General features: G+C 31.5%; 1 protein-coding gene across 1 annotated transcript in view; it reads left to right on the top strand.

Moving 5' to 3' along the window:
* The window catches only part of LOC127733248 (phosphoacetylglucosamine mutase-like), a 46,156-nt gene extending 38,389 nt beyond the window's left edge, over positions 1-7,767 (top strand). Inside the window, exons 14-18 of the mRNA XM_052242574.1 lie at positions 819-882; positions 3,807-3,929; positions 4,385-4,506; positions 5,273-5,324; positions 5,734-7,767. Of these exons, the coding sequence (XP_052098534.1) occupies positions 819-882; positions 3,807-3,929; positions 4,385-4,506; positions 5,273-5,324; positions 5,734-5,814 (442 nt within the window). The 3' untranslated portion in view covers positions 5,815-7,767. The remainder of the gene's footprint in view (positions 1-818; positions 883-3,806; positions 3,930-4,384; positions 4,507-5,272; positions 5,325-5,733) is intronic.
* Positions 7,768-12,016: the final 4,249 nt, after the last annotated feature.

The raw sequence follows: 12,016 nt of genomic DNA, 5'->3' as shown, positions 1-12,016 counted from the left end.
CAAACACATCACCATCACCAAAACACAATTTTGTCATGAATTCATCTGTGTCCTTTGCTTAATATGCACATAGACCAAGGTGAGCGACAGTTTTTTGTGTTGAGCACTTTTCAGCAGATTCCCTGTAGATATAGATATTTGCTATTTTCTTACTTAACTTGTTTTCAGAAAGGAAAATATCCAAGTTTGGCATGTTCTTGACTTTTGATATTCACAATATTTTTTAGACACAAAAATAAATTGCTGGAAAATATAAGTTAATTTATAGTATATCAATAAGACTGCAACAGAAAAATTAGTTCACACAAATAGATGTTTTTATGTCACCATACATTGTCTATAATGACCATGCACCTACAACAGATGACCAGATATAATTATCATTAATCTTTACAAAATATGAATAAATTCAACAGAGATACACAAATATCTGACATCAAATTTTTAAGTGAAAAAAAAACATGAACAGACAAAAAAAACAAAGATTCCTGACTTGACGCTAGTTTGACTTTAAGCAGCCTAGCCTTTGTTAAAAGATTTTCAAAAAGTAAACTTATACTTATAAATTTACAATTAAATGTAAAAGTTTCAGTTTTCTTATTCATCAAATCTATCTTCTTGGAGACACAGTCCCTTGGAAAAAGATCCAAAATTTTGATAGTGTACAATAGATTCATTGCTTAAATTCAACTTTCAACATTGAGTACCAGTTTTCATTTAATAATAAGATGTTGATACAGTAATAATAACCTATAGTTCAGATTTAAACAAACTTAAGAAATTTTGTCGAGTATTGATATTTTGCTTTGTTTTTTCAGTAAGACAGAAGCACAAAGAAAGTCAGCTTCCTGCCTGTTAACTGTCATAGATCTCATTAATCAGGTAAGATTATAGACAGAATATACTTTAAATTCATTGTATTGCTAAAGAGGAGAACAGTTTACATTTTTTCCAGTTAAAGGTTATATCTTATAATGCTATATGCACAATTTAATCTTCATTTTATATTTTACATAAAATATTGCTCCTGCTATTGACTTTCTGCCAACATTCTTAAGACAAATTTAATCCCTGGAATTGGACTGTAAGGGTATTTTGAATAACACTGCACTTGCTTCATACTATAAAAATTATTAGTCCCCTACCGACGAAGTGGAAGGGGACTTTAGGTTTGCACTCCGTCCGTCTGTCTGTCCATCCGTCAGTCCGGCAAATCGGCTTTCCACACTTTTTAGCTGACCGGGGCCCAAAGGGCCCCATGTGAGCTTATGCCATCACTTGGCGTCCGTCGTCGTCCGTCGTCTGTCGTCGTAAACTATTTCAAAAATCTTCTTCTCAGAAACTACTGGGCCAAATACCTTCAAACTTTAACTAAATGTTCCTTAGGGTATCTAGTTTATAAATTGTATCCGAAGTTTTGATCAAATCGACAAACATGGCCACCATGGCTAAAAATAGAACATAGGGGTCAAATGCAGTTTTTTGCTTATATCTCCAAAACTAAAGCTTTTAGAGCAAATCTGACATGGGGTAAAATTGTTCAATTGGTCAAGATCTATCAGCCCTGAAATTTTCAGACGAATCGAATAACTCATTGTTGGGTTGCTGCCACTAAATTGGTAGTTTTAAGGAAATTTTGCATTTTTTTGTAATTATCTTGAATATTATTATAGATAGATATAAACTGTAAACAGTAATAATGTTCAGCAAAGTAAGATTTACAAAAAAGTTTTATATGACCAAAATTGTCAATTGACCCCTTAAGGAGTTATTGCCCTTTAAAGACAATTTTACACAATTTGTTCATCAAGTTTGCTAACCTTTAAAAATTTTCTCCTCTGAAACTACTGGGCCAAATACCTTCAAACTTCATCTAAATGTTCCTTAGGATATCTAGTTTATAAATTGTATCCAAAGTTTTCATCCATCGACAAACATGGCTGCCATGGCTAAAAATAGAACATAGGGGTCAAATGCAGTTTTTGGCTTATATCTCCAAAACTAAAGCTTTTAGAGCAAATCTGACATGGGTTTAAATTGTTCAATTGGTCAAAATCTATCAGCCCTGATATTTTCAGACAAATCGAACAACCCATTGTTGGGTTGCTGCCACTCAATTGGTAGTTTTGAGGAAATTTTGCAGTTTTTTGTTGTTATCTTGAATATTATTATAGATAGATATAAACTGTAAACAGCAATTATGTTCAGCAAAGTAAGATCTTCAAAAAAGTTTAATATGACCAAAATTGTCAATTGACCCCTTAAGGAGTTATTGCCCTTTAAGGACAATTTTACACAAGTTGTTTTATGTTTTTTAACTTTAAAAATCTTCTCAAATGAATCTAGTATAAATTTGGTATTTCATTTCCTTGTACGTCAAGAAACATAGACACTATGGCTAAAATTGAACATATGGGTAAAAAGCAAAAATAATCATTGATGAAAGATTTAAACAAAAAAAATAACAGGTGAGCGATTCAGGCTCTTGAGAGCCTCTTGTTTCTTCGTTCTTGAAGATATTTTGATTTGATATTTTAATATAGTTTTATCATGACAAGTTATAGATCAAGTTCGAATTTTGTTCCGGTCTGATGACTTAGTCCAGAGTTATGGACCATAACTCTGGACCATTTCTAATGTTAGAGTACTATGTTAAATCATCTCTCTGTACAAAGGGAGATAACTCATTTTTTAAAAGACATTCTTTGTTAAATTATTTGAAGAATTTTTTGGCAGGTTTGTTTGTTATTTAGTATAAACTAATTTTCTGAATGCTATATATATATAAAAAAAAATTATGAAGAGAAATCCTTTAATTAGATAATAATCTATTGTTATTAATGTATATATTTCAATACATTACATTGTGTAGATAAAAGTTGTTGGCATTTTATAGATAAGTTACAAATCTATATTAGTTTATGACGAATGAAAGAAAAAATATTTGGAACTATTAATTATATTTGATTATAATTTGAAAATAGATATACACTGTATTACATCATATCTAATATTAGAGAACTATTATTCATATTTAATGTTTTTTCATCATGCTTATAAGATATTGATTGATAATTGGTATGTAGTTTTATCATGACAAGTTACAGATCAAGTTCAAATATTTGTTTCGGTCTAATGATTTTGTGCAGAGTTATGGTCCTTGGACTTGAAAAATTCACTCATATAATCAGTTTTCCACACTGTTTTTAGTCATGCTTGAAGATATTGACATGATATTTACTTTTTGTTTACACCATGACAAGTTATAGAACAAGTTAGCATTTTGTTCCAGTATAATGAATTTTTAGCCGTTAGGGGACTTTGTATTGCCATGCAATACTCTCAGAATGCTTGTTTTCATCAGCAATGGGCTAAAACTTTTCACAAGTTGGTCATTGAAGAGATGATATTAAACTACAATTTAAAAAACTTTTTAGCCAATAAGTATTGTGAAAGTACAAAGCCTTTTGGATATGGGTCAATATGCACAATTTATTTCAGATAGGTGGAAGTAAAAGCATTTTCTTCGTTTCCTCTGTCTATTTAAAAAAAATTCTATATATATGAAGGCTCTCATCTCAACCAAGATATTTTCATATATGTGGTTAAATTTGGTAAAAAGAGGGCGAGATTTAATTTTCCAGAATTTTGGAAACCCTGAAAGGCTCTGTGTGATCCCACTTCAATGAAAATATGACATCCTCAGAGGAATAAATCATCCAGTAAAAATTTCTTGATGTGTCCATACTTTAGATTTTTCTCTTTTCTGAAGTTAACCTTTATACATTATCTTTTACATTAATAAGACAGTAGGGGATGCTATCTCTGACATGTTGTTGGTAGAACTTATACTGTCTACACAAGGCTGGAATGCAGAACAATGGAACCAAGCTTATATTGATCTACCTAACAGACAACTCAAGGTCAAGGTAAGGATAAACTAGTGTAAAACCAATATTATACTAATCTCCCTAACATACAACTCAAAGTCAAGGTTAGCATGTGTCTATCCATGCTTTTTTTTATATAGCACCATGGCAGATTCCCTAAAATTCACATATTCTAGTATAGAATCTATTCAGATAGCACCAATGTAGGGAAAATTAAAAGCTTCGTTGTAGCTTAAATGATCTACCAAACAGACAACTCACTGTCAAGATAATATGTTCAGTCCTTGTCAGTCACTGGTTTAACGAAAAATATCATAATTTTTCTTTTAAAAACCAGTATAAGATAAGTTAATTGATATTTTAAGAAAATTAGAAGATTTGAAAGTTCATAAATAAAATGAAATATCAAGTAAACAATAATGAGATAGGAATCAAGATATGATGGAAATTTATTTCAACATTGTACAAATTTTCCTTCTGTCTTTCCCTTCTAGGTAAAAGATAGATCTGTGATACAGACAACTGATGCAGAAAGGAAGACTACAGCTCCTGCTGGTTTACAGGAGGCTATTGATAAACTGGTGTCTGGATATCTAAAGGGTCGATCATTTGTGAGGTAAAAAAAATATTTATTTATTTGTTTTCTTAAAATTCAAATGTTCATGTGTTTAGTAACTCATCAAATATATCTTGTTAGTTTATGATTAATCTATTAAGTACTTTGACAGATATATTCATTAGTATATATTTCAGCTCATCAAACGTATCTCAGTGCATAGAAATTAACTGCATATGTTCAATTTACTTTTTAATCCATTTCTAAAAAATATACAGTTTATAGAGATACATCATCAATAAAATCTTAATTTTGAAAAAGATTTTTCTCTAATTTTTCACTATTTTCACATTTCCCAACCGATTGTGAAAATATTGTTCTCCCCACTAGTGAAATATCTGTTCTCGGCAAATGATTGGTCGAAATTTAATTATGACATCAAATTTTCCTGGTTTCTTCTAAATTTCCTATTGTGACATGAAAAAAGGCGACCATGATTGATAGCGTCACATATAAAGAACACAACTTTCTGCAAATCTTTAAAAAGGAAGCATAAAAATCATTAGAGAAACAGATTCGACCACTATAACTCGGGTATTACGATATTTCTGCACTTTGAACAGTTAAATTATTATTATTTAAAAAGCTCTGCAAACCTCACGCTTTTTAAAAATTTAACTGTCTGGAGTGGAGAAATATCGTAACACACTTGTTGCAGTGGTGGAATCTATATTTCTCCTTTCCCTTCCCTTACTTAAGTTAGACAATTATGTGTGTCAACTCATTTGAATCACAATGATGGTAAATTGTCAAATACACTTTTCAGACCATCAGGAACAGAGGATGTTGTTAGAGTATATGCTGAAGCAGATACCAGAGTAAGTTGTTCTGTTACAAATTTAAGTTTAGAATTATTCTAAGAATAAAGATCTGGGATTAAGTTAAGCTTTGCATATAGTATTCTTCTTTAAAGATTTTATAACAAAGTTCTGGGATTTCAATTGAACTGACCTCAATTTTACACTTGTTGACCAAATTGACAAGTGCAAAACAGTCTCTTATGGTTTGTAATGACAAATGTTTCCTGTTGGGATGCTAAAAAATTACAAGAAAACTTTTAATTCTCTTCAATGGTAGACAAACTCGGAATGCTCATTTCTCCAGATTAACTCATGCAAGGAATGAAAAAACATTCAGTATGAAAGTTTCCAGTCTATTGATGCCATGTTTTGCGGCTCTGATAAAAAATCTGTATTTTGAATTGCATTGTTTACATTTGTTTTGAAGGTGAATGCTGACAAGTTGGCAGCAGAAGTAGGAGCAGTAGTTTATGACCTAGCTGGAGGACAAGGGGAGCGACCATTGTGATTTACAGTTATGACTCGTTTTCAGTCAGAAACTACTTAGTATATTACTAGTCTCATTATAATCAAGAAACAGTATTGTGGTCAGGTGAAGGGGAAATGATATTTGTTGGGAATATTATTTGATAGAAGGCAGCTTATTTAGGCTTGTTTAAGGTTGTTTTTTAGTGTAGTTATTGGATGTAGATGTAATATCAATCAATGAAAATGTAATTTTTAAAACATTTTTCTCATAAACTTTTTATTGTGTTGATGTTGCAAAGTCTGACATAGGTGTTTCTTTTTTCAGTCTTCTTTGTCAATGATCTATATTAAGTTCTCTGATAAGGGGCATTTCAGAATTTAAGTTTGTTACTGTAAATTTAGAAATTTTTAGCACGAAATATTATTTTTGCAAAACCTATCCCATTGCAATTTTGTCAATTATAAAAACACCCAAAAAATTTCTGAATTTACAGTACATGATTGATATATCCAAACGTCTTAGTTGCATGCATTATATGAGACCCTGGCTCTGATAACTTAAACAATTAAGGAATTGGGTATACTTTAATAAGAAAGCAACTCAATGATAAAAAAACAGCAAAAGACATCAAGTGGTTGACAATAGACAAAAGTTTATACAATATGTCATGCTCTAACTTGCCAGGAATAAAGTTTATTAATAAGGTGTATTTTTCTTTAACTCGGCCTTAGAGTGAAGTATTCATATCCATGGTTCGTCCATGCTTATTTTCGTACTGTAAAAAAACCAGGCCTCACCATTTTGATTTCTAGGCTTTCTAGGTTTCAGTAAAAAAATCAACAGAGTAGTGAAAAATACATCACATGAAGTTCTGCAGAAAAATGGGGCAAAAAAAAAAAAGAAAACAGAAATATGGGCTATAAAAAAAAAGAATACAGAAAAGGGCCTAGGAAATTAAGAATACAGAATAATGATGTGCTAAAATATTAAGAATAGAAAATGATAGGCAATATTAATAAAGAATAGAGAAAAAAGGCAAATTTTTTTTTAAAGAATACAGAAATGTAAACCCCTTCATCCAGACCCTCTTTTACCCCTGAAATTAAAGTTGAAGTGAGTCTTAGAGCACTGTATTGAAAGCAGTCATATTTTCTGGTGCATTGTACTATTATTTCCTTTAAAGAACTTCAGTGATAACACATCAAATATAGTTTTGCAGTATTTTCCTTGGACAGAGAAATATTTTTTTTTTGATTAAACTAGTTTTTGCTGGACTATTTTTCCCTACAAAGACACACTCTTCCTGTAATGATGTAATTACTGTAAACAGAGGTTCTACACACTAATTATCCATTGTTTCTAATGACAATCATTTCCATTTCTTTATTTCTGTCATTTGTTATATTTTTAACTCTTGCAAATTGAGTTGAAATTTCATCTAATTTTCTTCATTGAACCATTTGCTATAAATATGTTGTATTTATTTGTTTGCTCACTGTTAGTATTTAATTAAATGTATACACTTCTTTTACTGACAATTTGCAATATATGTGACTAACTAAAAAAATAAAATTCTGCTGTGATGGATTTATGTCATAGAAAAGAAACATGCCATACACTTTTACCCTGGTTTAAATATAGTTGTTGTTATTTATATTTTATGGTTCAGTGACTTACACAAATTTTTTTTAACGTACATTGTAATGTACATTTGAAAGAATTTGTCTAAAAATTTGAAAAAAAAAATAGTTTCTTATTTTGTAATCTGACTGAAATTATAGTTCAGTCTTAAGGCCACAACGAATTCCAATTTCATGAAATTATACTTTCTACTTTTTAGTACAAAAAATACCAGCAATATATTTTTTTTTAATGTATTTTTTCATTTTTATGAAAAGGGATTAAATAATATATATTTCTTATCATGGAATGTTAACTTAATATGATATTAAACTAGTATATTAAATGAGAAGAGCCAGTAACCACAATAAACAGCCTTCTATTGTTTTAGTAAATCTACTGTGTATGTATTGCTAAATGTATCATTTTTCAAATAATTCCACCTTATTTAATAATGCTGTATTTTGATTGGATGAGAGAAATGGTATTTTTCACCAATTTTCTCTATATTGAGATTTTCTTTTCTCTGATGGTGTATTTGTCATTAGGGAATTCCATGTGCCGCGGTATTTGCTAGCAAATACCATGGCAGATGGGAAATACCATGTCTAAAAATAACGCGACATCCGAAGACCTCTAGACTTTTTACTCAAAAAACAGGGAAAGAAAATCATCGACTTATACATGTATGAAAAAACAAAATGTTATGGAGTATATGCACAAGAGACAATACGATATGCTATAACGCAATCTACTAATATACAGGGTATTGAGTAACACATGACAAAGGAATGCAACTTTTATTGTTGTTCTTCATCCTGAAGTCACTATTAGGTCTGAGTACTTATATCAAACAGAAATTTCAAGAGGGACCCCCAGCATATAGACACGTACGTTGTAGGTAATTGTTTATTTTTTAGCTCACCTGGCCCAAAGGGCCAAGTGAGCTTTTCTCATCACTTGGCGTCCGTCGTCTGTCGTCCGTAAACTTTTACAAAAATCTTCTCCTCTGAAACAACTGGGCCATATTTAACCAAACTTGGCCAATATCATCATTAGGGTATCTAGTTTAAAAAATGTGTCCGGTGACCCGGCCAACTAACCAAGATGGCCGCCATGGCTAAAAATAGAACATAGGGATAAAATGTAGATTTTGGCTTATATCTCTGAAACCAAAGCATTGAGAGCAAATCTGACAAGGGTAAAAATGTTTATTAGCTCAAGATCTATCTGTCCTGAAATTTTCAGATGAATCGGACAACCCGTTGTTAGGTTGCTGCCCCTGAATTAGTAATTTTAAGGAAATTTTGCCTTATTTGGTTATTATCTTGAATATTATTATAGATAGAGATAAACTGTAAACAGCAATAATGTTCAGCAAAGTAAGTTCTACAAATAAGTCAACATGACCAAAATGGTCAGTTGACCCCTTAAGGAGTTATTGCTCTTTTATAGTCAATTTTTAACAATTTTTCGTAAATTTTTGTTATCTTTTACAAAAATCTTCTCCTCTGAAACTACTAAGATGAATTTAACTAAAGTTGTAAACAATCATCATTAGGGTATGTAGTTTAAAAATTGTGTTTGATGACCCCGCCCTCAAACCAAGATGGCCGACATGGCTAATAATAGTACATAGGGTAAAATGCAGTTTTTGGCTCATATATCTAAACCCAAAGCATTTCTAGCAAATCTTTCAAAACAAAATTGTTCATTAGGTCAAGATCTATCTGCCCTTAAATTTTCAGACCATTCAGGCAACCCGTTGTTGGGTTGCTGCCCCTGAATTGGTAATTTTGGAAATTTTTTCAGCTTTTAGTTATTATCTTGAATATTATTATAGATAGAGATAAACTGTAAAGAGCAATAATGTACAGCAAAGTAAGACCTACAAATAAGTCACATGACCAAAATGGTCAATTGACCCCTTAAGGAGTTATTGCCCTTTATAATAAATTTTTAACAATTTTCATAAATTTTGTAAATTTTTACAAAATAATTTCCACTGAAACTACAGGGCCAAGTTCATTATAGATGGAGATAATTGTAAGCATCAAGAATGTTCAGTAAAGTAAGATCTACAAACACATCACCATCACCAAAACACAATTTTGTCATGAATCCACCTGTGTCCTTTGTTTAATATGCACATAGACCAAGGTGAGCGACACAGGCTCTTTAGAGCCTCTAGTTAAAGCTTTTATTGCTATTCTTCATTTTGAAATCACATTTTGTGCTAGGATTTTGTGTCATTTGAGTTTGTCACACAGTTAGTTGTTTGACCTGATGAAGTCACAATTGTGGTCCGACTTTGTCATTGGTTGTGTCATTTGATTTTTCACACAGATAATCCATTATGTCATACAATACAAATTTGCTACTAGGTTATTTACAGTTTAGTTTAGAAACAGGATTATTGGACAGGGAGGAACAGCTGAATACCATTACACATACAAAAATTATACAGTCAAGCAGAAACTCCATAGGATACCTGATTACAATAAAAATTCTGAGGTTAAGATGGATACAAAAAGCATTCAGTGGAATTAAACAACTATATCATGCTTACAAGGGGTATTTGCCAAAAATACCCCTTGTAAGCATGATATATTTGTGTAGTATAATAAGAAAAATTGTATATTGGCTTCATATATTATAAATGTATCACTTTGTAATAGAAATAGATTTCATTTTAGTCTATTTTTATAGAAATTCTTCTTCCTTTTTTCAACTTTATTTTATTATCTTATATATGGGGCCACCCCTCGCCTATTGAAATTTTGGTAGAAAAGTAAAGAATATGGTATAATTGAAATATTTGTGGGTGAGGGGTGGTGCCACTTAATTTTTCAAAAAATTTTCATAAAATTTGCCAAATTATGCAAAAATTCAGGTTGTTTACAAATTCACCCTATGTTTATGACGTCACAAATACATCATACATCACACAATTTGGGAAAATATTTTTTTAACTGAAACAGTTGGGAATTTTAGTGAACCAATATCTTTGATACCAGTCTTAATTAGTGATTTAAATAATAAAGTGTTACAATGGCTATACCAATAATATTGATGTATTCATTATGAGAATCTCAGTGCAATTTTATGTTATATTTTTGTTTTAGCACATCCTAGAAACACACTTTTAGGGCCGTCTTCTCTTAAAATTCTTAATAGTACACTGAATCATCATTGAATGTATTCAATTGTACAAACCCTATTGTTATGAAATCCTATTAATTTTTTGCCATGATTAACTTATGCAATTTGCAAACTGTGTGAAAAGATTATTTTGAATTACATTTAAATTGTTAAATTATAATGTATATGTATTGTATGGAAAGCCACAGTGAACCCCCCGATCATTATTATTTTTCCCTTAGAAATACATGGATTTAAATAAATCTTCGGCTTTTAGAATCCCGCCGATTATTATCAATTCTAAAATCTTCGGCTTTTCAAAATCTTCGGCTTTCAAAATCTTCGGCTTTTCAAAATCTTCGGCTTTCCAAAATCTTCGGCTTTCAAAATTTTCGGCTTTTCATAATCTTCGGCTTTTCAAAATTCACTGCCGATTATTATATTATAAAATCTTCGGCTTTTAAAAGTCTGAAAATCTTCGGCTTTTCAAAATCTTCGGCTTTCAAAATCTTCGGCTTTTCAAAATCTTCAGCTTTCCAAAATCTTCGGCTTTCCAAAATCTTCGGCTTTCAAAATTTTCGACTTTTCATAATCTTCGGCTTTTCAAAATTCACCGCCGATTATTATATTATAAAATCTTCGGCTTTTAAAAGTCTGACCCCCGCCGATTATTATCAATTGTAAAATCTTCGGCTTTTTATCAAGAGCCCGCAGATTATTTTCAATAATAAAATCTTCGGCTTTTATAAACCAAACCAAAAATAATCTCCGGGACCCGAATATTATGATTGTATAATCTGCGGGGAAATATAAAAATGCAAAGACTTACATCAAATGCAGACGCGGAACAGAGAAATACATTCGAAACTCTCTAGATTTGCATATTCTGGTTCATTACACCAAGAAAGGTTGAGATAGATAGATAGGTGTTATTGTTGAAAAGACAACTGAAAACCTTAAACATGCAAGCACATGCAGACTATATAGTATGTATGTATATATTTAAGTGTGTGCCTAAGCGTCTGTATGATTTTTAAGCCCCCGTGTCAAAATAGGGGTGGGGGTATAAATTTACCCCTGTCCGTCCATTTGTTCGTCCGTAAGATGCATTGTTTGTCCGGCTATCTCCTACAGTTTTGGAGGTACAACTTTAATATTTTGTAGGATGTTCATACACATAAAAAAGGCGTTCATGGCCAAAGGATTTTGATTTCTTCCAAATATTGTGACAATTATAGCTGATCACAGGAATCCATGACAAATCGCCCTACTGGCAAATCACCCAACACCTAATCGACCCACTTTTTCACCATCTCGCCCCACTTCCTAAAAAATCGCCCCACTCTTGTTTACCAACTCGCACCACTTATGAAAAGGGTAAAATCCCATTGAAAATAGGTTGGATAACTTGCCCCACTTATAAAAAGGGTTAAAATCCCACTGAAACAAGGTCTGCCAACTCGCCCCACTCATGACAAAT

The sequence above is a fragment of the Mytilus californianus genome, unplaced genomic scaffold, assembly GCF_021869535.1.
Source record: "Mytilus californianus isolate M0D057914Y unplaced genomic scaffold, xbMytCali1.0.p SCAF_3, whole genome shotgun sequence".
Classification (NCBI taxonomy): Eukaryota; Metazoa; Mollusca; class Bivalvia; order Mytilida; family Mytilidae; genus Mytilus; species Mytilus californianus.
This window is presented reverse-complemented; position numbering and strand designations above follow the sequence as displayed.